Source organism: Cebus imitator, unplaced genomic scaffold (genome assembly GCF_001604975.1).
Source record: "Cebus imitator isolate Cc_AM_T3 unplaced genomic scaffold, Cebus_imitator-1.0 Scaffold117, whole genome shotgun sequence".
Classification (NCBI taxonomy): Eukaryota; Metazoa; Chordata; class Mammalia; order Primates; family Cebidae; genus Cebus; species Cebus imitator.
Window position 1 is genome coordinate 2,378,401 of NW_016107432.1, and position 27,626 is coordinate 2,406,026.

The 27,626-nt window shown below is 47.6% G+C and overlaps 1 protein-coding gene across 5 annotated transcripts in view; it reads left to right on the forward strand.

Annotated features, from left to right (window-relative positions):
* Window positions 1-3,120: 3,120 nt before the first annotated feature.
* PIGG (phosphatidylinositol glycan anchor biosynthesis class G) overlaps window positions 3,121-27,626 on the forward strand; it is a 42,064-nt gene continuing 17,558 nt past the window's right edge. For 2 of the 5 annotated variants that reach the window (XM_017538926.1, XM_017538927.2), the window contains exons 1-8: window positions 3,121-3,406; window positions 4,410-4,615; window positions 10,291-10,500; window positions 11,929-12,117; window positions 13,168-13,309; window positions 19,794-20,006; window positions 24,673-24,890; window positions 25,592-25,873. In XM_017538926.1, the coding sequence (XP_017394415.1) occupies window positions 3,253-3,406; window positions 4,410-4,615; window positions 10,291-10,500; window positions 11,929-12,117; window positions 13,168-13,309; window positions 19,794-20,006; window positions 24,673-24,890; window positions 25,592-25,873 (1,614 nt within the window). In that variant the 5' untranslated portion in view covers window positions 3,121-3,252. Of the gene's footprint in view, window positions 3,407-4,409; window positions 4,616-10,290; window positions 10,501-11,870; window positions 12,118-12,391; window positions 12,582-13,167; window positions 13,310-19,793; window positions 20,007-24,672; window positions 24,891-25,591; window positions 25,874-25,920; window positions 26,658-27,626 lie in introns of those variants that run through there. The other 3 variants (XM_037742154.1, XM_017538928.1, XM_017538930.2) reach the window with 3 other exon arrangements.

Sequence of the window (27,626 nt, forward strand, 5' to 3'; positions counted from 1 at the left end):
AAAAACCGAAGAGTAGCCTGCTATAATAACTATTTTAGTCAAAAAAATCAAGTGAAAACAGAATTCAGTCAACTGAGGAAAAAAAAAAACTTTTGCTCAAAAAAAAAAGACAAGGTCCTAGGAGAGAAAAACAAACAGAAAACAAAAACATGAAAACTTTCTAAATACAAACATGAACACATACATGCATACACACACAAATCTTGGATGCTAGCCTTTTAATTAAGCTAACTTTTAACCATTGAGCGCCTTTAAACAAATATTTTTAAATCTCATTACCATATTTTGGCTAGGACAAAATCCTGTTATTTCAGAAGTATAACCACTGCTCTTTCAATTTTGTCTGACTGGCAAAAAGGTGGCCGGCCTTGTTATGTAAATAAAGTCCCTTAATAGTCAAAGTCAAAATCTTTTCTCTTTTTTTTTCCTTTTGCTGGCCATTTCCTCCCCCAACCATACCACCCTCTTTGTGTGTGGGGTAGAGGGTGGGGTATTTAGCCGCTTCAGAGGCCTTGTTCCCATAATTTAGAGTTCCCCTTCAGATTTGGCCAAGTTGGAATGTGTGTAGGACCCAAAATGTATTGCTTGCAGATCTAGCTTTTCAGGGCTATTATCCCCTGAACTTGTTCGGTCCATCTGTGTGGCAGCCACCTGGCACAGTGTCAGAGGCTCAAGGTGCAGGAGGGGTCAGCTCCTTATATGCACCTGCCAGCTGAGATTAGACCCTAAGTATGTTCTTCTGAGGGGGAAACCTATTTAGAGCCGCTGCATGTCTTAAGGAGCATTCCTCCCAGACACCCTCACGTGATTCTCAGTTGTCTGAGAATGCCCGGAAAGGCTGAGGGGAACAAGGTGGGTGCTCTTATTTCTTCAGAGGGGAAGATTCCATGCTCATGCGCTAGAGGGTTTGGAGTTGGTCAGATCTGATAAGGGAAAGGACCAAAACATACAAAACAAAACAAAACAAAACAAAAAAACCAACAAGACAGAAACAAACAGTAGAACAGGTAAGCAAAACTAACAATGATCACACAAATTACATGATTTCTGAACGCTCTAAGCGTAAGCAGAAATTAACACCAGCTGGTTGTTAATGCTATCTTTAGTCACTTAAAAAGAATTTGCAAGACAAAATCCCAAACCAGTTTTCTTACCTAGTGATAGGGCCCAAGCTGAAGACCGCTCTCTATAGATGCAGAAGCAGGCAGGCTTGCCTTCCTTGATGGAAGCGAATGGAAACTCCCAAAAAAGGAGTTATTTTAACAGCAAATAAACATCGGACCCCCACCTGAAAAACATTGGAAGCTCAGGGATTTCTGGAGGAACCAGGTCCCAGACTTCAGCAATTATCCTACCAGTTTGGGCAATAAGGTGCCCAAGCCAGTACCAAGGACCAGTAGGTGAGCTGCTGCAGGCTGGGTTACCTTCACTCAGGATCCCCTAGTGATTACCAAATGTCAATTGAGAAAAATGACAAGTCTCAATCATCTTAGGAGGCTTATTTGCCAAAGTTAAGGACACATGCCTGTGACACAGCCTAAGGATGTCCTGACGATGTGCACCGAAGGTGGTCGAGGCAACTTGGTTTTATACATTTTAGGCAGACATGAGACATCAATCATACATGTAAGGACAGGCCAGGGGCGGTGGCTCGCACCTGTAATCCCAGCACTTTGGGAGGCTGAGGTGGGCAGATCATGAGGTCAGGATTCTGAGGCCAACTTGATCAACATGGTGAAACCCCATCTCTACTAAAAATACAAAAATTAGCCGGGCATGGTGGCAGATGCCTGTAATCCCAACTACTCAGGAGGCTGAGGCAGGAAAATTGCTTGAACCTGGGAAGGCGGAAGTTGCAGTGAGCCTAGATCGCACTCCAGCAGCCTGGGCGACAAAGTGAGACTCCATCTCAAAAAAAAAAAAAGAAGGATATTGGTTCTGGCCAGTAAGGTGGGGACAACTAGGAGCAGGGAGGGGGTTTCCAGGTCACAGGTAGGTGAGAGACAAATGGTTGCATTCTTTGAGTTTCTGATAAGCCTCTCTAAAGGAGGCTATCAGAATATGAATTTATCTCAGTGAGCAGAGGGATGACTTTGAATAGAATGGGAGGCAGGTTTGTCCTGAGCAGTTCCCAGCTTGACTTCTCCCTTAGCTTAGTAATTTTGGGGCCCCAAGACTTTCCTTTCACAACAGATAATGAAAATGTGGTGTATGTATATACACAATGGAGTACTATTCAGCCCTAATGAAAGAATGAAATCTTATCATTTGCCACAGCATGGATAAACCTGAGGAGACAATGTAAGCAAAATAAGCCAGACAGAGAAAGACACGTACCTCTCGCTCAGGTGGAATCTTTAAAACAGAGTTAATCATTAAGAGATCTACCAGTTGTCTGAGGTATTGGGTTGACTTCTGTTTTTGAGACGGAGTCTCACTCTGTCACCATGCTGCAGTGCAATGGCGCGATCTCAGCTCATTGCAACCTCTGTCTCCCGGGTTCAAGCGATTCTCCTGCCTCAGCCTCCCGAGTAGCTGGAACTGCAGGCACGCGTCACCAAGCCCGGCTAATTTTTTGCATTTTTAGTAGAGACGGAGTTTCACCACGTTGGCCAGGCTGGTCTCAAACTCCTGACTGGTGATCTGCCCGCCTTGGCCTCCCAAAGTGCTGGGATTAAGGCGTGAGGCACCGCGCCCGGCATGAATTTTGTCTTTCAGTTGACAGAGAAGCAGGGAGAACAGTGGTCACTAGAGATTGTGGGGAAGGAAGAGAGGGCTGGGAGAGCTTGGTCGTAGGCACGAAGCAACCATCAGGAGGACGAATTCTGGTGCTCTCACGCACTGCAGGTGACTGCAACAGTGAGGTATTAGGACAAGCTCCCCTGGTTCGATAATCAGACAACATGCATGTATGTGAACATCAAATTGTACCCATAAATATGTGCCGTTACAATGTGTCGATTAAAAAAAGGTTTTTCAGTTAAAAAATTTTAAAACCTTGCTCCTCACGGTGGGCGGCGCCCGTCGCGGACTCTGCAGGAAGGCGGACCCAGAGCCCGGGAGTGCCGCCGGCTGTGCGTACTTCCGGCGTGACTCCGCCGTGACGCGCCGGAAGTGACAACACCGTGGTTGGCTGCGAAGCGCGGGGCTGGCGCTCTTGCTCGGAGGCGGTTCCCTGGTCCCGGAAGCGCGGCTGCTGCAGCGGGAGGCTTCGAGTGGGCTCCGTTTCGCAGCCCGCCTGGCGTGTGCACGATGCGGCTGGGCGCCGGGACTTTCGCAGCCTGTTGTGTAGCGATCGAGGTGCTCGGGATCGCGGTCTTCCTTCGGGGATTCTTCCCGGCTCCCGTTCGTTCCTCTGCCAGGACCGAACACGGAGCAGAGCCCCCAGCGCCCGAACCCTCGGCTGGTACGGACCCCTCCCGGGCGTCTCCGCTCCTCTGACCCTATTTCCCCTGGAAGACCCTTTTACCCTTTTTCTGAGCCTCGCTGCCCGGATTTCTTCTCAGCGCTTCCCGGTGGTCTCTTCCATTATGGTCCCCATCCCCAGAAATTCTTTTTATTTTCTTTTTCTTTTTCTTTCTTTTCTCTCTTTCTCTCTCTCCCTCCCTCCCCCCTCCCCTCTCCCCTCTCTCTTCCTCGCCGCCCCTCCCTCCCTGCCTCCCTCCCTGCCTCCCTCCCTGCCTCCCTTCCTCCCTCCCTGCCTCCCTTCGTTCCTATTAACCGCTCCAGCGCCTCTTTTCTGTATCCCTACAACTTTGTGGCAGCCACTGCTACTGGCCACACTTCGACCTTCCTTCCTGATCACAAAGTAAGCTGTGCCCATCCAGCCTCCAGCTCTACTCGTCCAGAGCCCCTGCCCCTTTACTGAGCAGCCTTTGGGTCACTCCCTGCCTCGGGCGCCCATTTTGCCCCCAGCACACAACAGATAAGACCCCTGCCGATCCCCTCGGATTTGGTTCTCTTATATTCCTCCAAGATGTTTTCCCTAGTCTTCACCTACCCAGCCACACACAGCAAGTAAAGGCGCCCTGGTCTGGACCGCGTGCACACACCACCAGCCACTGACCGTGTAAACGCCCAGCCATCCCGTACTTGCAGCTCTGCGTTTTAGGTCAAGCTCCTTAAATGTCCCATTCCAGGACCCTTATTTAGGGACTCCCTTGCCCCAGTACTTCTCACCATACGAAGGATAATTCACCGCTTACTACTGTGGGTCCCTAAGATTATTCTTGTTAACCCCCGCCCTGTCCCCCTAGCACTACCTACCAAGTACAGGTCGCATCCTTTTGGGTTGGGTTATGTAGATAGGGCAGGATTTGTGCTGGAGATGTAGGTAGAAGCTAGATTGTGAAGGTGCTTGAATGCTAAGGACAGTTTAAAGTTCAATTTCCTTCTTTTCTTTCACTTAGGAGCCAGTTCTAACTGGACCACGCTCCCACCACCTCTCTTCAGTAAAGTTGTTATTGTTCTGATAGATGCCTTGAGAGATGACTTTGTGTTTGGGTCAAAGGGTGTGAAATTTATGCCCTACACAACTTATCTTGTGGAAAAAGGAGCATCTCACAGTTTTGTGGCTGAAGCAAAGCCACCTACAGTTACTATGCCTCGAATCAAGGTAAGTTTGCCTTAATGTTTTATGAATCACGGTTTGGCTCTTTTGAAGATTTGGGGGGACTTCTGTAGTCTTTTGCTTTGAGTTGCAATTTTAAGAAGATGGAAATTTGGTGCTATCAGTTGGCTGGTGCTTTCACCTATATAGAATGCTTAGAGAGCCTCACACAGGATGGAACTGAGACCCATGGTTTGTGCCCCTTATCAAGTAGCCAAAACTCATGCTTCATGGGAAGTATAAAAGATTTAGAGCAAGATCATCCAGGCTAACCTACCCCAAGAGATAACATTCTTAGTAACCATTCTCTTTTAATTGCCACTATGTCGTTCATAATCTTGGAAGGAGCCTTTAGAGTCTAGTTCAGTCTCTAAACTTTATAGATAGGAAAGCAGACTCAGATAAGTTAAATGTGACTTCTCCAAAATTGTTCACCAGTATACATAATGATGAAATCAGTATGATCTGGCCTCAACAATTATGACTGTTTCCATCATGTCCTTCAGGTGTCCAGCCTAGTGACAGTAGCTTTGAAGTACATAGTGCATTTCCCAAGAACAATGGGTAAATAAAAAAGTTAGTCTTCATGGATTGGGTTAAAAACTTTTGAGTAACTACTGTGTGCTGATATTTTAATAAGTATACAATTGGGGAGGCCGGGTGTAGTGGCTCATGCCTGTAGTCCAAGCGCTTTGGAGGCCAAAGTGGGCGGATCACCTGAGGTCGGGAGTTCAGGACCAGCCTGACCAACACGGTGAAACTTCGTCTTTAAAAAAAAAAAAAAAAAAAAAAGGGTAAAAAAAAACCTGCCTATAATCCCAGCTACTAAGTAGGCTGAGGCCGGAGAACGTCTTTAAAAAAAAAAAAAAAAAAATTGGGGAAAAATAGTATCTCTGCCTTCATGGAGCTTTTAGCCTTTAGCGAGATGTATGGCCACTAAACAAAAGAGCATATGAAAACATGCAGTTGTGGTCAGTGCATAATGGAAAAGAACAGGATGTGATGTTCAATGCTGAGTGGGGGGGTTAGATTAGTGGGTGAGAAAGCCTGGCTGAGGAAATTGCATTCCAACTGAGATGCGAAAGATGAATAAAGGTGGGGGCAGAAAGAAACGGGGGTTGAAGTGTGTGTGTGAGTGTATAGCATGTGAGTGTGGCATAAAGTCTCTGACCGAGCCTTAGCTGTGTGGTTGATCATGTGATACCTTATTGTCTGGTGAGAAGGAGCTATGGACTAATTTAAGGCTTGGGGGCAGCCGCATTGGTAGGTTCTCAGGAAATAGTCACTGGGTGAAAGCAGCCTGAGCCTGAAGGAAGCGCAGTGCCATATGGCTCACTGACTTTTTCCTTGAATTCTTACTTTGTCTGCCACATTTAAATGTGATGTGACCTTCATTCAGCAGTATTTATTGAACATCTGCTATGTGCCACACAGTGTTCTGGACAGGAGGGGTGCAGTGAAGAACAAGACAGCATTGTCCTCATGGAGCTTACTTTCTAATTGGAGGGATAGAAAGTAGGTAAAATATGAATCAATCAAGATTGTTTCAGACAGTGACAACTGCTCTGGAAGGAATGGAGGGTGAGGTGAGAGAGAATGAAGGGCAGAGGGGCAGGTGCCTTTGATCACAGCACTCAGAGTTTCCTCCATTCTGCTGAAACAAGCCCTGGAAATCTGGAAGATATCCAGGCCCCTGATAGTCAGGGACACCAGTTTCTTTATCTGCTTTATCAGAAGTATGGAAGGAGCCCTTTTCTCCCTTATTTATTTATTTATTTAAGATTTAACAGGCAGGTTTGAGAAAATGCCTAAGTGATTGTGCGGGCTCCAGGTTCTATTCAGACCAGCATGTCAGCACTCGTTCTTAGGGCCTCTGTCTCCAGCTTATTGGTTTCATCTCACCTTTGCTGGGGAGCCTCACCCCAGAGCCAGTGTTTTGTTTCATTTTCAGTCCTTTGAGGATTCTTTCTCCTTATTCCCCATCAGGGAAGAGCTAGAACAGAAATCTGCCCTCACTGGAGTTAAGATTGTACAGCCCTGGAGTTTGGTAGGTTGGGCAGTGGTGGTTGAGGAGTGTCCCCTGCCTGGTCTCCAGTCCGAGGAAGGCTCAGAGCATCTGCTGGTGTTGATGCATTTATAACCAGATGCCAACCCTGATATCCCCAGTGTGCTTTCACTTGCCAAGACCCTGCAGCAGCTTTGTTTTAAAATCGTGTCACTCATTGTTGAATGCCTTCTCCTTCTTCAAGGACTTTCTAGTCATTATGATGGCTGGCATTGATCGACAGACCTGAGCTTTCCCTTAGATTTCCTGGGACTGTGAGTACAGCCCAATTGCTGCCTGCACGCTTTCTGGCATGAGAGGGTGCCAAGTAGTTCCTACTGTTTTTAAAAATATCAGTGAGAACCCAAGCTAGTGTGAGGACAAGGGAGCTGCCTTGTAAAAGCTTCAAAAGAAGGGATGAAAACAGAAGACTTTGATATTGATATTGTCAAGATGTTGTAAACAAAGTCTAACATGATAAATTGAAAAAATTATTGACAGTGAACATGACATACAGGATGTTAAGCCCATGATGTATAAAGAGGTTCAGATCAAGGAGGGATAGTCCTATGGAAACTGGGCCGAGCATATAACGGAATCCACCAAGGAAGAAATCGGAATGACCAATACACGTATGCAGAGATTCTTTCTTTTTTTTTTTTTTTCAGAAGGAGTTTCACTCTTGTTGCCCAGGCTGAAGTGCAATGGTGCCATCTTGGCTCACCACAACCTCCACCTCCTGGGTTCAAGCGATTCTCCTATGTCAGCCTCCCGAGTAGCTGGGATTACAGGCACATGCACCACCATGCCCAGCTAATTTTGTATTTTTAGTAGAGATGGGGTTTCTCTGTGTTTGTCAGGCTGGTCTTGAACTCCCAGCCTTAGGTGATCTGCCCGCCTCAGCCTCCCAAAGTGCTGGGATTACAGGCGTGAGCCACCACTCCCAACCAAGATTCTTTATTAGTAATCAGAGCAGGGCAAACAAAGCAATCCATAAGCCAGTTTTTGTTTATCATATTATAAAAATGTAAAGATTGATGATCTCTACCCCACACACAAAATGAGGTGAACAGGTGCTCTTGAAATACTGTGGGTGTGAATACAAGTTGACTGAGCCAGCATCTCCACTGCCACCACCGTCATCCAGGCTGCTGTGGGATCCAACCTGAACTATTAAAAATGCCCTAGAACCTTTCTTGCCCAAATCTCACCTGGACACAAACCGGACTCTGCTACACTGCTCCTTAAAACCCTTCAGTGGTTTATGCTCTGCGGGGTTTGAACACAGGCCGTCACTTGTGCCTCAAGGCGCTGTGCGGCCTCGTTCTCGTTTGCCTCTTCATCCTTGTATGGGCCACTTTCCATGTTACCTTGCCCTTCATCCACACGGGTCACATGCAGCTCAGTTCCTCAAGGGTGCTGCTGCTTTCTTTTCTGCCTGGGGCCTTTGCAGTTTGTGGGTGTTTTCCCCTAGAAAGTCCCACCTCACCTCCACAACTTTTCAACCTTCCGGTCTTAGATCAAGTGGTACTTCCATAGGAAGTTGTTTAAAATAAATACCCAATAAAATGCTCATGGCTAAATATGTTATTGTACAACCACACACTGGAATACTTGGTAGCTGTTTGGAAAAAAGATAAAATACTTGTATTTTTCCTGGGTAAAGAGGTTCCTGATATGTTATTAATTGAAAAAGTTTGAGAATAATTTGTATAGTTGGCTACCATAAAAATGCGTACCTTCATATATTTGTGGTTAAACACACACACACACACACACACACACACACACACACACACAGAGGAAAGAATATAAAAGGGTACTCATGAAGAGTAATTGGCTGCCTTTTAAGGAGTAGAATTTTGGGGTGAGAAAGGCTCATATTTTAAAAAATGACTTTATTGAGATACAATTTTTATACAACTACATTTTTGTGTGTACAGTATTTAGCAAATGTGTATATCCAGGCAAACTGCACCTCAGCTTGATTCTGACCCGACTCTAGGAATGGTGGTGGCTGTTAGGGTTATTTTGGTTGTTTGCATAGTGACTTCCTAAACTAATTCTGCAGTCTGTCTTCCCGGGAGCATGCAGCAACTGATGTTTTGATTTAGGTCTTTTGGTTCTTTTGGTTTTTAAATTCTTGTTTTTATTTTTAAGCCTGTCTTCCTGAGTGCTGGCCCTGGCTTTGCATAGCTTAGTGGTTAGCCAGTGATTGGTCAGAGGTTGTGCTTCAGCACACCTGTTGTGTTTTCATGACCTCCCTGGACATGGAGCTGGAAAGGAGGGAGGTGGGAGCCCCCTGTATGGAAACACCATGGGCACTTGGGGCTTTTCAGTGGCTGCTGCAGCATGGAGCTGGGAAGGAGGGAGGTGGGAGCCGCCCTGTGTGGAAACACCATGGGCACTTGCTCTTCTTACTGAGATTCCGTTTTTTTTCTTAAATAAGGACTTCTCAATCTATTCTGTAATTTTGGTGAATTTCCAAAGTTCTAAAATGGTTGCTTTTGACAGTTTCATCCAGTTTTATTATTGCTCCTGGGGGAGAGATTTTGCCGAGCTCTTCACTGTGGCATTCCAGAAGTCTGCACAATTCATGCTTGCATTTATTTACTGTTAAAAATTTCTTGGTAAAATTGTTTCACCTGCTGGCATTATCCAACTTCCGTTCCAGGATGCCAGTGCTAGGGTGGTTGTATAACTCTAAATCACAGAGATCCTTTACCCATTACTATGCTAAAATCAGGGAGATTCTTGACTCAGTTCTATTATTAGAAGGGTATAAGGACATGTCACCCACCATCCCTCCCAGAAAATATGGTGCATCATTGGGGGTAGGAGCAGAAGAGATTATCCCACTGGCCTGCCCGGCCCAGTTCACTTTGCAAATTGCTGAAAGTTAACGCCTTAGGACTGCTTTCATCCTGGTTTTCCACTCCAAGGTAGACAATGGAATTGCTTGATTGTTAGGAGTCGTATGGACTTTGTTTGCCACATGGAGAAGATTTGAGTCTTAATTGGGAACCTGGCAGAGGCTTTGAATACACAGGTTCATGTTTCTAACATATACCACACTTTGCTTCAGCTATGTCATGAACCCAGAGCTGCTTCTCTGGCTGCTGCTGTGGTCTTGCTATCCTTAGCTGCCTCCTTTATCCTCTTATCAGCTGCAAAGATTACTGTGAGCCATGAATGTCCTTTAATGTGGTTATCTTTATTATTGAGTTTACTGTTTTTTATCAGAATCTATGTGCCACTTTCCCTTCTTAACCCTAATTATTGTCCTAACATTGACCCAGCTACCAGTACTACAGATACCCTAGCTTTATGCCTACCTATTTTATCCATAAAATGATCTTCAGACCAGCCTGGGTGACATAGTGAGACCCTGTGTCTACCAAAAAAAAAAGCTGGATATGGTGGCACACACCTGTAGTCCCAGCTACTTGGGAGGCCGAGGTGGGAGGATCGCTTGAGCCCAGGAATTCAAGGCTGCAGTGATCCACGATTGCACGCCTGCACTCCAGCCTGGGCAACAGAGAGAGATCCTGTCTCAAAAAAAAAGAAAATCTTGAGTGCCCTTCTCATGCTCCAGTTTTGGATTTGGTGGTCTAATCCTTGCATTTTCTTACTGCAGGCCTTGATGACAGGGAGCCTCCCTGGCTTTGTCGATGTCATCAGGAACCTCAATTCTCCTGCGCTGCTGGAAGACAGCGTGATAAGACAAGCAAAAGCAGCTGGGAAAAGAATCATCTTTTATGGAGATGAAACCTGGGTTAAATTATTCCCAAAGCATTTTGTGGAATATGATGGAACAACCTCATTTTTCGTGTCAGATTACACAGAGGTCAGTTTTATCATGCTAGAATATCATACCAGATAGAGCCTGGCATCACCATTACTTAGTGAGAGATGATACTATTTTGTATGTGGTTTTATTCATTTATTGGGAGCATTACAGGCAATTATAAAAATTATTCACTCACATAGTCGGTTAACAACCCACAGATACAAACCTGAAGCAGGTGTGAGCAGAGTTTTATGGAACCCAAAGCTTAGAACAGCTGAGTGCCACTGAAGGGCAGAGAGGATCAGGAGGGGCAACACAGCCAAGGGGCCTCCTGAGCTGAGTTGTGATGGGTGAGTGGGGACTCCCCAGGTGAGCAGAGTAGGCTGGTAGCACCTGCACATGGCACAGCTGTAAGACTCCACAGCCTGGTGGTTCTGCTACAAGTAGAGCCTCATTGTGCCCTGAGGGCAGGTGGTGGACTGGATGGGGCCTGGTCCTGAGGGGCTTTTCTAACAAAGATTACACCCACATGTTAGAAAGCAGACCCTGGAGCACACCTGGCGGGGATTGGCTGGGCTCTCCTCCTAGTTGGCTGGGCCTTACGGAGCACCTGCAGTCCTGCTTACATTGATGTCCTGTTCCAAAGCAGGGCTCTTTCCAGCAGTTACTTTACAGTAATGACGGAGTTTTCCCAACTATATGTGACATCATTAAGAAATATTCTCTTCACAGGAGATTTTTCTAGTGGGAAGGAGGTGAGCTAGCTGAGGGGTCAGGGCTCACCAGACTGAATGTCTGGGGCTGATCAACTGCTAATCTCATCTCCGTGACATGTTAATTTCAGAAGTAAATGTGATCATTAAATGCTGTGTCTCTTTCTCTCCAAGAACTGCCTTCTCATAAGACACATGCAGATACCCTCAGCTTCACCATCCTGCTGGTTACTTTAGCTGTGGGTACTGTCATATCTTTAGTTAACTGCCCTTTACCCTTAGTTACCTCAGGACAACTTAGGATCTATTTAACTTGCCTGTTTGCTCACCTTTAGTTATGCCCATTAAGCAGTGACTCCACAAAAAAGTATTTTTGTCAGAACAACCCTTGCTCATTTAAATTATCTGTATAATATATTTGATCCATAGCCTAGAAACATAAAAACAATACTAGCAAATGTTTAATCTAATGCTAATGTTCATTTATTTGTTGAGATGGGGTCATGCTATGTTGCCCAGGCTGGTCCTGAACTCTTGGCCTCAAGCAATCTTCCTGCTTCAGCCTCTTCAGGGTTGAGATGACAGTCATAAGCTACTGTGTCCAGCCTATTTATTTATTTTTAATGACATAGATTTTGTTGTCTTTCACCTCCCCCAAATCCTGTTAACGGAATAAACCCCTAGATTTTAAGATAACTGTTGCCTTTTCCCCAGGGAATGAAGATCCAGGGAAATTAGGTGAGCTGTTTATACGTGTGTTTCCCCTTCAAAGGTGGATAATAATGTCACGAGGCATTTGGATAAAGTATTAAAAAGAGGAGATTGGGACATGTTAATCCTTCACTACCTGGGGCTGGACCACATTGGCCACATTTCAGGGCCCAACAGCCCCCTGATTGGGCGCAAGCTGAGCGAGATGGACAGCGTGCTGATGAAGATCCACACCGCGCTGCTGTCAAAGGTGAGCTTGCTGTCGTGCATTGTGTGGTGATGTAGTTTCGCTTGGATATTTCCTAGAATAAATACAACTATTATGAATTCAGGGGGCCTGCGTGAACATCCACCATCACCCTGCCAGCCAGGGACCCCGTGCCACGTGCAGCACCATCTCAGTGTCCACTGCACTGACTCTGTCTTCCCAGCAGCCCTGCAGAAGAGCAGGGCTTTTCGCTACCCATGTACGCATTCATTCGACTAATATCTCCTGAATGCCTTCTGTATCACTCTTTCTGTCCACGCATTTGAATGCATCAATGAAACAGTCGATAATCCCTCGTGAAGCTCACGTTCTAGCCAGGAGAGACAAGCAAGAAGCATGAGTAAATAAGTATTCGAGGAAGTGATGGGTGCTGCAGAAACACGAGGGCAGGAGGAGGGGCTTTCAACAGCCTGCTGAGAGAAGTCTTCCCTGAGGACATGTGCAGGGTGAGCGGAGACTTGAAGGGAGGGAGGGGCAAACCATGTGGTCTCTGCAGGGGTGTTCCAAGTGGAGCAGCAGTGAGGGTCAGGCACAGCCTGCCTGGCATGTCCCGGAGCAGCAAAGGTTGTGTAGCCGGAGCCCCAGGGGCAGAGAAGCCTGGTGGGTGCCCCCCGTGTGGTTCAGAGCTCTCGCCTTGTGCTCTGTATTTTCTTCTCACAGCAGTCCTGTGAAAGAGATTCCATCTGTGTCTCCATTTGACAGATGAGGCGACTAAGGCACAGAATATAACGTGTCCAGATTCTCACAGCTTAGCAGTGGCAAAGACAAACCAGATACAAACCCTTTGCCCTCAGAGGGCATAAATGCAACCTGCTGTGTTCCACGAGCTACATACAATTCTGTGAACTTCATTTGTGACATTATTTGACTATGACCCTGTGATCTGGCTATGAGCTCATAGAAAAAAAATCTAATTCATTGAGAAAGAGCTATAGCTCTATAAAGTAAAGCTAAAACCTAAAATTGGCTTCTTAAGATAATGTGCTCTCTTCATTCTGAGCGCAGTTGAAATATTTTTCCTTCGCCTTACAGGAGAGAGAGATGGCTTTACCCAATTTGCTGGTTCTTTGTGGGGATCATGGCATGTCTGAAACAGGAAGTCACGGGGCCTCTTCCATGGAGGAAGTGAACACACCTCTGATTTTAATCAGTTCTGCGTTTCAAAGGAAACTTGGTAAGAATTTAGGAATGGTAACATTTGGAAACTGTAGTATATTTGTTTTCTGTAGGTTTTAATTTTGAAAACCCGTTTTTTAGAAGCTCCATAAGGTTGACATCCCCTGAGCAATGTGAGAATGAAAAGTGATGGGGCAAAAGGCTTTCGGGATCTGAAGTTTACATTCTTTCCCCTAACCCTTAAAATACAAATATTCTTCATCAGAATTTTGTTGTATGAATGTTGCTGCCTGGATATCTGGAACTGTTGAAGAAAAATTGCCAGTAGCTCAGAGACTTCCAGACAGCATGTATGAACTGAAGGAAACATGAATACCTTGGCTTTTTAAAAAAAAGTTTGCATTATTGAAAACCATATACTGAACTGCAGTGTCAACAAGAGTTACAGGACCCAGCCAGAGCAGGACAGACAGAGGCCCATCTCTCAGTATTGAGACACGGCCCAGACATACACCCACCCCACTTTGACCTGTGCCCTGATTCAGCCACCAGCCTACTCACTCTGCCCTCGTGGCCTTGCTGTCCCGTTGGCGGCCTGCCTTCCACTTGCGCCTGGCTTCTGCTGCCACACTTAGCCAGCTCACTCCGGATGAGCTCAGCATTTGAGCACAGCAGACACTTTCAGGCGCTGCTCTCACTGACCCTACAGCACCCTCAGTGCTGCTTGTCCTGTAGTTTCTGGGACCTCAACTCTTTCTGATTTTCCTTCTACCTCTCTCCTTTGCTATCTTAACCTCTTTGCTGACCTGGTTTCCTTTCCTGGGTCTTTTTTACTGGATTGCCTTCTTATTTCATTCTGCATTTGCCCTAGAGATATGGTCTCATCTACTTCTGTGGTTGTAAATGCCATTGGATAGGCCCCACACCGGTCAGATTTATCTCTCTAGCTGTCCCCATTCATCATAAAGCATAGTTTGTCATTGCAGACTTATTGGTGGGATATTGTTTGTTTACGAGATTCATGTAATGTCTGCCTCCACGTTACACTTTAAGACAGATGAAGACAGAACCATGTCTATTTTGTTCACTATTTGCCTAGAGCCTGAAACATTGCCTGATACGTGACAAGTGCCAACTCATATTTGCTGAATCAATGGCCCTTTCACTTAAGTGAGAATTAGTTGTGGAAGCATCTTCTGTCTTTTTATGAAGCCTCTTCATCTAGAACGTCTGACCTGAGCAGAGCTGGGAAGGGTGGGAGCAACTGCATGTGTGCAGGCTGCCTGCAAGTGCTGCTCACATCACCAGCTTCAGTCCTGAGAGTTGGTTCTGTTTTGTTTTCTATATTCTCATCATGCTCATTTTATGAGCCAGGACTGTACTCTGGTGTCTTCACAACATTGGGCAACCATCATCATAGTCAATTTTACAACATTTTCCTCACCTCAGAAAGAAGCCCCATACTCTACTGCAGTCACCAGCCCACTCTCCTCCCTCCCCCAGCCCTGGGTAATCATCATCTTTATCTGTAGATTTGCCTCTTCTGCATGCTTTGCGTAAACGGAACCATATGGTCATGTGTGCCTGGCTTCTTTCATGTAGGATACTGTTTTTCCAGGTTCATAGTTATAGCATTTATCAAGACTGCATTTCTTTTTTTTTTTTTTTTTTTTTTGAGGCAGAGTCTCCTCGTTCTGTCACCCAGGCTAGAGTACAGTGTTGCAATCTTGGCTCACTCCCTGCACTTCTGCCGCCCAGGTTCAAGTGATTCTCCTGCCTCAGCCTCCTGAGTAGCTGGAACTACAAGCATGCACTACCATGCCTGGCTAATTTTTTGAATTTTTAGTAGAGATGAGGTTTCACCGTCTTGGCCAGGATGGTCTTGATCTCCTGACCTAGTGATCCACCTGCCTCTGCCTCCCAAAGTGCTGGGATTATAGGCATGAGCCACCACACCCGGCCAAGACTTCATTTCTTTTGTTACCACATAGTATTCCATTGCATGGATTTAACATATTGATTTACCATTCATCAGTTGATGGACATCTGGGTTGTTTCCACTTTTTGCCTATGATGAATAACGATGCTGTGATCATTTGTGTACAACTTTTTGCGTGGATATATATTTTCATCTGGGGTCGTTTTCTTATTCCCGTTTGGCTGTGCCCCCATTTGCTACCTCTGTGCTGTTATTGTCAAATACATTGCTTTTCTATATGTTATAAATTGATGACATCATTATATCGATATGGATTTATATAATTTTAAATCAGGAGAGGAAAGAAAAAATGCTTTTATACTGTGTTTCATAATTATAAAATTACCTTTACTGATGCTCTTTGCTTTTTTGTGTATCTGAAATTTAATCTGGAGTCACTTGTTTTCAGCCTGAAGAATTTTTTTTAGTATTTCTTGTAAGGCAGATTTGCTAGCAAAGAATTTTTTGTTTTGAAAAAATCTGGGATGTCTATTTTGTCTTCTTTTTGGAAAGACGGTTTTGCTGACTCTAAGACTGGGTTGACTTTTTTTCCTTCAGCACTTTGAATATGCTGTCCTACTGCCTTCTGGCCTCCATGGTTTCTGATGAAAAGGCAGTTCTTAATCTAATTAGGTTTCCCATTTCTTTGTCTTTTAGCATTTTTCTATAATGTATTTGTATTTTGTATTTTTTCAACTTGGTGTTCGTTGAGCTTCTTGCATGTGTAGGTTAATGTGCTTCATCAAATTTGGATAATTTTCTCTCTATTCTTTGGATTGCATAATCTCTGTTAGTCTGTCTTTAAATTGCTGGTTCTTTTTCTGCAAATTCAAGTCTATTATTGTTAATCCCCTTTAGTGAATTTTCTGTTTCAGTTACCATTTTTTTAACTCCAGAGTTTCATTTGATGCTTAAAAAAATTTTCTTTTTCTATCTCATTATTGATATTCTCTATTTGAAGAGAAATTCTCTATTTGATGAGGGAAACATGAGCAGGGGAAGACGAGAGGGAGATCGCATAACCCTCTATCCAGAGCTGGGGGGAAAGGGAGCTCTGTGTTCTAGTCTGCACCCACCGGAGGGAAGTTTCTGCCCCACAGGGAGGGAGGGAGGGAGCAGGCACTGGCTCAAGGTCTCCAGATTCCTATGCTTCTTACCAAGGCCTAGTGGATTTTCTTGAATAAAGATTTCTTCATTTGTTCTGTACCTCTGGACAATTTCCAGAGACTGAAAGGTGGTAGGGGTGGTTTTAAAAATTTTTACCATTTATGCTTCTTTCATTGATGAGCAAGTTCATGGAGCTACTCTTAACACTATTCCCAATAGTTCTGAAGGATTTTTATCTTAAAAATGCATGCAACTTTGGGAGGCCGATGTGGGTGGATCATGAGGTCAGGAGATTGAGACCATCCTGGCTAACATGGTGAAACCCTGTCTCTACTAAAAATACAAAAACTTAGTCAGGCGTGGTGGTGGGCACCTGTAGTCCGAGCTACTCAGGAAGCTGAGGCAGGAGAATCACTTGAACCTGGGAGGCAGAGATTGCAGTGAGCTGAGATCGCACCACTGCACACCAGCCTGGGCAACAGAGCAAGAGTCTTTCTCAGAAAAAAAAAAAAAAAAAAAAAAAAGCGTGCAGATTTTTGTTAGGTTTCTTATGTTAATAAAAATAAATGTTAAAATGTTTATTATTTTGAAAATAAACAGTTTTGGATTGTGTAGTGAGTGACTTCAGAGACCCTCAGCCTACCACTGCCCACTCCCAGATTGCTCACTTCCCCATGTGAGCAGCACAGGTCTGGCCACTCCAGAGTCAAGCGGGGTGGGAAGGAGAGCATGCCTGTTCCTGGATGTCCACCAAGGGCAGAGCAGGTCTGTTGTAATTTTAGCCTCTTGCTACTGGAATGTTTGACCATAGTATTTGTTGTTTTGTCCCCAAGCCAGCAGTGGTGCCTGGCACCTAGTGGATGTTTTATCATTTGTGGATCAAATGTTTAAGATTCTGCAGGCGAGCCGGTGGAGGTGGAGACAGGTGACAGGATGCCGCTGGCCTGTGGGAATGGCTTTCTGAAGTGCCCCTTGTCTGTGGGGCACAATCCACTCTATCATGTGGCCTACCCTGTGCTTGTCTTTCAGAATTACAGTTATTAAAATAGTATGTGCAGGCAAGAACTGGTCACAAACCAGTCAAAGAAGCAAATCAGGAGGCCAAAAATAGACTTTAGTGTATCTGGCATTTGGTGATATGAGTGCAGAAAAGACATGGTGTTTGATTAATGATGGTAGTACCCCTGGCTGACCTTCCGGAAAAGGTAATGCCGACTCTCTGCCTTACTCTTTACAACAATGTCAGTCAGATCAAAACATGTTAATGTCTCTAAGATACTCAGGTATGGAAAATTTTAGACACAGAACAGTAGTCACAGTAGTGTAATAAACCCCCAAGTCCAGCTTCACCAGTTATTGGCCAGTTATAGCCAGTCTTCCTTCATCTGTGCCCACACTCATTTCCCTTTTCCTTCATTTTTTGGAAGCAAGTCTCTAAAAGATAGGTGCTCTTTATCCCCATAATGTTGATACCCTTATCACATTTTAAAATAGTGTTGATTCCTTAATATCATCAAATAATGTTCATATCTCCTATATCTGTCTCTCTCTTTAGCTGTTTAGTTTGTTTGAATCAGGGTACAAATAAGATCTATACTTTGTGACTTGTTTATGTGTCTCTTAAGTCTCTGTTAATCTATAGTGCCCCACCCCAAAACTCTTATTTTACTACAGTTTACTTGTTGGACATTTCCTTCTTGAGACCTCCAAGATGCCCAGCTTCTTTTTAGTGGAAAGTGGTATTTCAAGACCACTGTCTCAGAGCTAGAGGTGCTCACTGATACTGGGTTGGTCATTGTTTCCAGACACAAAGAAGAAATTTTTTTCAAGATAAAATGATCTTCTGTTTATATCGATACTTCCAGTTCACCTTCAAAACTGTAAAATGAAATTCTTTATTTTATTTTATTTTTTTTTTATTTTTTTTTTTTGAGACGGAGTTTCGCTCTTGTTACCCAGGCTGGAGTGCAATGGCACGATCTCGGCTCACCGCAACCTCCGCCTCCTGGGTTCAGGCAATTCTCCTGCCTCAGCCTCCTGAGTAGCTGGGATTACAGGCACGCGCCACCATGCCCAGCTAATGTTTTGTAGTTTTAGTAGAGACGGGGTTTCACCATGTTGACCAGGATGGTCTCGATCTCTTGACCTCGTGATCCACCCGCCTCGGCCTCCCAAAGTGCTGGGATTACAGGCTTGAGCCACCGCGCCCGGCTGTAAAATGAAATTCTTAGGTCTTATATCTGTACTTCCTTCTTCCTAACTTTAGAATCTTAGTTGTCAACAACTCCAGATATGATAGAATCTCACATAATGACTCACTTGCTTTATCCCACAATAGACACACAACAGTCTCAGAATAATAAGCCAGCACTGCCACTACCAGCATGAGGGTCATAAGCAATTTAAGGTGGGTTTGTTTTTGTTTTTGTGTTTTATTTTTTTGTGTCAGCTCAAAGCACTTAATGTAAGAAAATACTAGAAGAAAGAAGTACTGCAAGAAAACGGCCACATTGGAGTGGAAGGTTCTTTCTAAGCATGACCAAGAAGCCATCATTAGGGAGTTGCCCAAGACATGATTAATAAATTTGACCAAATTAAAAAGAAAAATCCCCTACAACAAAAAATGACCATAAGCAAAGTACAACCTCCGCAGACTCACACCTGAGTGTCTAAAGACGCCTCGTGCACCACCTGTCCTGAGCAGCTGTCCTGGGCCCTCCTGGTGCCCTGCAGGAGTGTGTTGACCTTCCATGGTGTGGAGCTGTTTGCTGTCTTTACAGATGAAAACACTGCAGCCAAGTTGAGTTTCTCCTCTGAAATCGTAGTGGAGGGTAGCCGACCGGTGGCCTGGGCCCATTGTGCTGACTTCATAGCCATTCTTCTTGCAAGGAGGTAGTAGGATGGCCACTCACTGTTGGGGCTTCAAGAGCTTTAGCCACTAGGCAGATGTCTAGCTCGTCGAAGCTGATGAGAGCACCTGGCCCAGCTGAACCTGCCTCATTCTGCCCTTCCCTATAGAAGCTCCCACAACTCAGGAGCTATGAAGGGTTCATTTTCTCCATAAGCATGTGTGCTCCAAATCCAGAGGGGCAGGGCTGTCAGTGTTCCCTCCCTCACTTCATTCTTGGGTTGTCAAAGTGATGGTCCCTCTGTGTCTGCCGGATCACCTGCTTCCTCTGTGTTCAGCCCGTGCTCCATAGCCCTCACTGTGTGGAACTCCATGTGAGTCTTTCTCCCAGCATACTGCAGGTCACTGAAGGAAAGACACTGTCCCTGGCGTAGAATGGGTTTAGTATCCATGCAACAAGCAGCGAGGTGATTCCTGTACGATTCTGTGTTGAATGGTGTGAGGAGACGGATCATTTGGCTTATGCTAACATAGAAGGTCTAATTCAAGAATGACTACCATCTTACACTTTCTAGAAGTCTGTTACTTAAAATATTTTCTTTTTCCTAGGTGATATCCGACATGCAACGCGTGTCCAGCAGACAGACGTGGCTGCGACACTAGCGATAGCACTTGGCTTGCCGATTCCAAAAGACAGCGTGGGGAGCCTTCTGTTCCCAGTTGTGGAAGGAAAACCCATGAGAGAGCAGTTGAGATTTTTACATTTGAATACGGTGCAGCTTAGCAAACTGTTGCAAGAAAATGTCCCGTCATACGAAAAAGGTCAGTCAGCAACTCGTTTCTAAACTGTCAGAGCTGTGTGCCTCCACAGAGCTAGTGTTTCTCCGATGTGTTTCTGTGGTATGCAGTTTGTCGCAGGAATGTTTTGCCGTCACCACTCTTCGATTATACAGATTGTGTTCCTGTTTTCTTAGAACTTGGCAACACCCTCAGATGCAGTTATCTAATTAAAGTTCTTTCATAAATTTATTCATTCAACAACTATTTACCAAGATCTTGTTATGAATGAGGGGCTGTTTCAGGCACTGGAGACAGAGCATTGAGCAGTATGAGGCTCAACCCTTGTGGAACCTTCTAGCGGAAGGAGAGAAAAGGAACAATGACAGATGCCCGGTGGTGATGAGTAACTTAGGAAAAGAGTCAACAGGCCTGGGGTGAGAAGTGAAGCAGGTGGGGGCCCCTGGCCATCTGGGAGGGCGCATTACAGGCTGTGGGAGCAGCAGACAGGGTCCTCCATGGGCGCACATTCAGGGAATGGTCAGAGCAGGGGCCGACGTGGGATGGGAGGGCAGAGGATGTGGCATCGAGATGCGAGGGCCTTCAGGCACTGGAGGGGCTTTCACCTTCATTCTGAGTGAAACGGGGAGCTACTACAGGGTTGGTGAGAGCCAGAAGTCTTCCACTTGCATTTTCAAAGGCTGTCTCGGGTATCCTCATGGAGGATTCTGCTTTGTGCTGTCAGAGGAGACTAGTCAGGAGGCAGCGGCTGTACTTCTGTGAGAGGTGAGGGTGGCCAGGGCCCAGGCAGTGGTGGTGGAGAGGTGCTTGCATTCTGGATATATTTTGAAGATCATGAAGACCGGACTTGCTCGTGTGCTGAGATACTAGGTATGAGCAGAGCAGAGGCATTAAGTAGGACTCCAGGGATTTCAGCTGAAAGCAAAAGAACAGAGTAGTCTTTTCCTCAGGAGGGCATGACTTAGAAGGACTAGGTCTGCAAGGCAGGTGCTCATGGATGGGAGTGTTGGTGTCCAGGAAGCATGTAAAGAAGTCATTTCAGGAAACAGCGTGTGGGCAGCTGCCTCAAAGGCTGGTATTATTGATTAAAATCAGGAATGGAGAACCGAGCTTTCGATCTGGCCACGTGGTGTGATGAATGGCTTTGTCAGATGGAGAGTGGGGGAGGGCCTGGCTGGTGCTAGGGCGGGCAAGAGCTGTAGGCAGCAGACACAGCAACTCTAATGGGAGTTGGAGGTGGAGTTGTCTGAGGTGGGTGTGGGGCCAAGAGAGGTGCCGGGGACAGCTGCAAGCTGGCAGGAAGGGTCCAGGAGAGGAACGTTTGTCTCCCTGGGACAGATAGTCGACTCTGACACAGCCACGTTCATCAGAGAATAATGTTTGGCACAGGGACTCCTTTGAGAGCCTGGAGGAAGTCGACTCCTATTTTGAGGCAGCTGTTAATGTGGTGTTGGCAGATTTCCCCACTCGAAGTAGCGGGATGCTATTACTACCAAATAGAGTGAACGCCCACAAGTTTTCGCTGAGATGTAAACCAGCCTCCTAGAGGCGCTTGTGGAAGACAAACCCTGCCAGCCAAGGAGTGGTTGGAAACCAGACGTGGCGAGTGGTGAGAGGCCCGACCAAGCACCTGCTCTCACCCCATGAGGTGGCCAGGTAGGGGACTTTGGGAACCGTGAGGCCTGGCCATACAGACATTTAGTCAAGACCAGGGACAACCGTGACTTGTACTTTTGTTTTTTTCTAAAATAGTATGAGTTTGGTAGCTTTCACATATTGCTTGTTTTGTGATCGTGTCCTTTCTTCTATGCTAAGAGCAGTAAAAACACCAACAAAATCAAAACAACAGTGGAAGGGTTATTTGCCTGTTTCAGAAGTAGCGGCTGGGGGGCATTGAGAACTGCAGAGGATGTGGGAGGAACCAGCTTGATAAATGAAGCAGGCGCCTCCCTTGACTGAAGGCACGGCCACCGCATCTGTGTTACCCCCTTGGCGGCTCATTGTCTACACCGTCGGGGGTCCTAAAACAAAATGGGGTACATGTTCTGACACTGAAATACATTTTAGAACCCACAGCCAGGCCCTATAGCCCTTTGGGGGCGTCCAGTCCGTTGGTGGCACCACAGCCAGGCCCTGCAGCCCTTACGTGATGTCCAGTCTGTGGGAGGCACCACAGCCACAGCCCTTCGGGGGTGTCTAGTCCGTGGGAAGCGCCACAGCCACAGCCCTTCTGGGGCGTCCAGTCCATGGGAGGCGCCACAGCCAGGCCCTGCAGCCCTTAGGTGATGTCCAGTCCGTGGGAGGTACCACAGCCACAGCCCTTCGGGGGCGTCTAGCCTGTGNTGGGAGGCGCCACAGCCAGGCCCTGCAGCCCTTAGGTGATGTCCAGTCCGTGGGAGGTACCACAGCCACAGCCCTTCGGGGGCGTCTAGCCTGTGGGAGGCGCCACAGCCAGGCCCTGCAGCCCTTAGGTGATGTCCAGTCTGTGGGAGACGCCACAGCCACAGCCCTTCGGGGGTGTCCAGTCCATGGGAGGTGCCACAGCCACAGCCCTTCGGGAGCGTCCAGTCCGTGGGAGGTGCCACAGCCAGGCCCTGCAGCCGTTCGGAGGCATCTAGTCCATGGGCAGTATCGTGCCCGCCCGGCTCTCTGTATAGTGGGACCGGCTTTTGCTTGCCTCTGGACTTTTGCACATGCTGTTCCCATCAACTCGGTGCTCTCCCTCCAGTAGTTTGCCTGGTGAATTCCCGGGCACCCTTTACATTTCAGGGTAAGCGAGGCCATCCTGATGTTTACGGGCCCATTCCCAATCTGGAATCAGTTCCTCCCCATTACCAAAAATCCCTCACTGGTACCCTCTACTTTTCCTTCATAGGAAACTTCTAATTACAAATGTAATGCAGTCATAGTAATTACATGTGTGTGTGCACACGTGCCTGTGAGTCCTACTGGCTCCAAGCCCCATCGGGCAGGGATTGCGCCTGCCTGCTCGCCATGGTGTGTCTTTCCCTTGGCACAGCGCCTGGCATGTAGTCCATGATCCGTGGATATTTGCTTCTCTGCATGCACAGATGCACCCCCCATAGCTCTGCAACTTCCTGATAGAGAGGCAGTGGGGTGTAGACACAGGTACCCTTGTCTCTGTAACCCTGGGGTGGTGGGGTGTGGACCCAGGCATCCCCCACTCCAGGGTGGTGGGTGTAGCAGTGAAGGGTGCCAGCCCTGGAACCACACTGCCTGAGTTTCGTTTGCAGCTTTTACTCACTGGCTCTGTGGCCTGGGTATGTGACTCCGCCTCTATGTCTCAGTTGCCTCCTCTGGAGAACAGTTACGATGCTCATCCCTGCCTCTTAGGGTCACTAGGGAGGTGAAACGAGTGAGCCCTGTAGAGTGTGCTAGCCACTGGCACCTGGTGCAGGTTCACACTCAGGGACCTGGTACCAGCAGCAGTGGGGTGGGCCTGCAGGCATATGGGTTCACACTTAGGACTGGTGCCGGCAGCAGTGGGGTGGGCCTGCAGGCGTATGGGTTCACGCTCAGGGACCTGGTGCCAGCAGCAGTGGAGTAGGCCTGCAGGCGTATGAGTTCATGCTCAGGGACCTCGTGCCAGCAGCATTAGGTGGGCCTGCAGGCGTATGAGTTCATGCTCAGGGACCTGGTGCCGGCAGCGGTGGGGTGGGCCTGCAGGCGTATGGGTTCACGCTCAGGGACCTAGTGTCACAGCGACCTGGACCTCAGTGCCTCAAGCTCCTGTGGAGCTCTTTGCAGTGATGACCAAAGGCCTAGGGCATGCAGGGCTGCAGGGTGGGGTGAGCCTGCCAAGAGGCACAGCTGAGACCCTCCTTGGCATGGCTCTTCTGGAGCAGGAAGTGCATATCAAACCCTGGGGGTCTCGAGAAGCAAGTTCTTGCTTTGCAGACCAGTCTAATCACAAGAGGGTGTGGTCCAGGCAGAGCCTCACGCATCAGCCACTCTGGAAAGCAAGAACATCAGCTGTGCCCATGAGCAGCATGGCACTGTGGTCTAAAAGCAAGTGCCATAGCAGGGGGGCAGGGCTCCATCCAGAGGCAGGGTGTCCATGCTCCCAGCAAAGCTCGCCCTTGTGAGCAGAGAGGGCTGGAAACTGCTCTCCCTTTCCAAAGAAGACATGAGGAAGGGCCCAGACTGCGGAACGGGGGATGTTAGAGCTTGGGAAGGGCAGTCTGCACTGGGGAAGTGCGTGAGGCGGAAAGGGGTCAGGCCACTGCCTGCCCAGGCCCCAAACAGTGCTATAAGGGTGAGAAAGATTCTACAAAACTTGACTGTTCACATAATGCATTTCAGAATTGCTTTTATATTGCATGTTGACAAGAGGGAGAGAGTGGAAGGAGGGAACAGGGAGGAAGAAGTAAGAGCAATGAGACCAGGCAGCACAGGGGGTGGTCACCGTCGTCTGTGGGGTGTGTGCCAAGGACTGAGGCCTGTATTGCCGGAGGGTGGATGGATGCGCGTTGGCAGCTTCCCCGGCTTTACGGGGAGCGTTGCGCACCCCCCATTCCTTAATGAAGGAATGGTTCATCTTCATTAAGTGTCAGGTCCAAAAAGTGATGGCTTTGCCATGTGCCATGAATAAATGAATACTTTGAGATTATGCGTGTATATATATGTCCACGGTATGTGTGCACATGTAACCTTTCTGTCTTCTTAATAGATCCTGGATTTGAGCAGTTTAAAATGTCAGAAAGATTGCATGGGAACTGGATCAGACTGTACTTGGAGGAGAAGCATTCAGAAGTCCTGCTGAACCTGGGCTCCAAGGTTCTCAGGCAGTACCTGGATGCCCTGAAGACGCTGAGCTTGTCCCTGAGCACACAAGTGGCTCAGTACGACATGTACTCGATGATGGTGGGAACGGTCGTGGTCTTGGAGGTACAGATGCTCACACAGTCATGGCTCAGGTGTTGCATTGATTTGATAACTCAGCCAAATAGTTACAGTTTTAAAGACATAGATTGGTGTTACTAAAAATGGGAAAACGTTGATTTTCTTGTTTAACTCTTTCATGGTGTGTCCTGATTTGTGATAAGACACAGAGTGTTGTCAGGTGTCAGTTGGCCTCACTCAGTATTGCTACAGGTGGTAAAAAAATTCATGCCATGCATTTTGGGGCAGTTCATTAGGAGTAATCTTTTCCTGAGCTTTTTTTTCTGTTTTTACTGTTGGACAGCTGACAGAAGAGCAGGAGCTGGGTTTATTTTTATTTATTTATTTTTTTGAGACGGAGTTTCGCTCTTGTTACCCAGGCTGGAGTGCAATGGTGCGATCTCGGCTCACCGCAACCTCCGCCTCCTGGGTTCAGGCAATTCTCCTGCCTCAGCCTCCTCAGTAGCTGGGACTACAGGCACGCGCCACCATGCCCAGCTAATTTTTTGTATTTTTAGTAGAGACGGGGTTTCACCATGTTGACCAGGATGGTCTCGATCTCTTGACCTCGTGATCCACCCGCCTCGGCCTCCCAAAGTGCTGGGATTACAGGCTTGAGCCACCGCGCCCGGCCACTGGGCTTATTTTTAAGTGGGTTTCTCCAAGCCCAGCAGTCTGTGGACGCTGCTGCTGCTTCTCTGTTCCAGGTTCTCACCCTGCTCCTGCTCAGCATCCCACAGGCACTGCACAGAAAGGCTGAACTGGAAGTCCCACTGTCATCTCCTGGATTTTCTCTGCTCTTTTATTTGGTGATCCTGGTTCTTTCGGCCATTCACGTCATTGTGTGCACCTCAGCCGAGAGCTCATGCTACTTCTGTGGCCTCTCGTGGCTGGCGGCAGGTGGAGTGATGGTGCTGGCCTCGGTGCTGCTCTGTGTGATTGTGTCCGTTCTGACCAACGTGCTCGTGGGTGGAAGACCCCAAAGGAAGGTATGTACAGTTGGTTCCTGGGAACGTGACATGGTCCTTCTGCTCAGGCTGTTCTTGTTACTTCAGGCTGCCTTTCATTTACCAGACATTGGTTGAATACCTGGTGTGTGCCAAGTGCTGGCAGTGCCCTTGAAAGGGGATGGCAGGGAGGACTTGGGGCAGCTTATCCCAGGCCCCTGGGTGTCATTCAGATCTGTGCCATTGGGGCAGACGCCTTCATTCTTGGCTGGAAAGAGAGGTTCCTGCAACTGTTGCAAAGGTGATTGGGAAGAGCTGCTGGTCACAGAGGAATGAGCCCCTCACTGAGGGGGTGTGTGAATCAGACAGCCTCCCAGCAGAGGTGTGGGAGCTGCAGCCCAGGGAAGAAGAGACAGTCAGCCTGGACACGCAGGAGGGTCCAGAAGGAGACTTGATCGCCCCACTCGTCCTGCTGTCTCCAGAATCCATCCTGCCTCATCAAGTCCAGATTTCTTTCCAAGGTTGACGTTTTCTGCTGGAATTCTTAGTCTTTGGCCTGGGACACCTTCATTCATTATCTGGGGAGTAATGGCGAGGCAGTGAAGAAGAGGTGGATAGCCGCACACAGATCCACAGAGCCCAGGATCCGGGGACCGACAGTAGTGACAGCAGGCCTGTGAGCCCCACCGCAACCCTGTGCAGCCCCCATCCCCGCTTGCCTTGAGCTGTCAGAGGCCCGTGCTGAGTGTCTGACCAACCCCGACCCTGGGCAGCCCCCATCCCCTCTTGCCTTGAGCTGTCAGAGGCCCGTGCTGAGTGTCTGGCCAACCCCGACCCTGGCAGCCCCCATCCCCTCTTGCCTTGAGCTGTCAGAGGCCCGTGCTGAGTGTCTGACCAACCCCTACCCTGGCAGCCCCCATCCCCTCTTGCCTTGAGCTGTCAGAGGCCCGTGCTGAGTGTCTGGCCGAGACACTCACATCAGGCCACAGGCTCCCTCGGAGCCAGGATGATCTGTGCCCACGTTTGCACCTCAGGCCTATCTGGGCTCATGCTCTCTCTCCCGCTATTGAATTAATACCTAGCTGCAGGCAACAAATAGTTATCAAAAGAATAAATGTCAATAATTGAGTCCTCTTCTTTAATTTTGACTGCTTTAAGTTAGTATATTTAAGGGATAGTACTGCTAACTTAGTCTTTTCAACAGAATTAACCATTTTAGTGGAAACTTTCTGGATTTCTGGAATATTCATGGAGAAATTTGAGGTCTGATTTGGTGGGAGGTCTGATTTCTTGCGGTTCTTTGGTTTCAAGAAGCAGGAACTGGCGACGCCCATCTGAAGACCTAGGCTCTTCAAGAGCATAGAAGCGGGAGTATGGAGGGCCAGGGCCAGGAGCCTCTGGGCAAGCTCTTTGGGCTCCATCACTGCCCAGAGGGTTCAGACCATTTCCAGTCTTTGTCACTTGGCTTGGGATTTGCAGTCCAGTGTGAGAACAGCTGGCTGACCATGCTGTGTCCACGTCCCCTTGTCTGGGGTGAGGGCACCTCAGCTCCCGCAGGCTGTGTCCTGGGCGGAGGGGCTGTCCCCAGGCTGTGTCCCAAGGGGAGAGTCCTGTCCCCTTGTCTGGGGTGAGGGCACCTCTGCTCCCGCAGGCTGTGTCCTGGGTGGAGGGGCTGTCCCCAGGCCGTGTCCCAAGGGGAGGGTCCTGTCCCCTTGTCTGGGGTGAGGGTACCTCTGCTCCCGCAGGCTGTGTCCTGGGCGGAGGGGCTGTCCCCAGGCTGTGTCCCAAGGGGAGG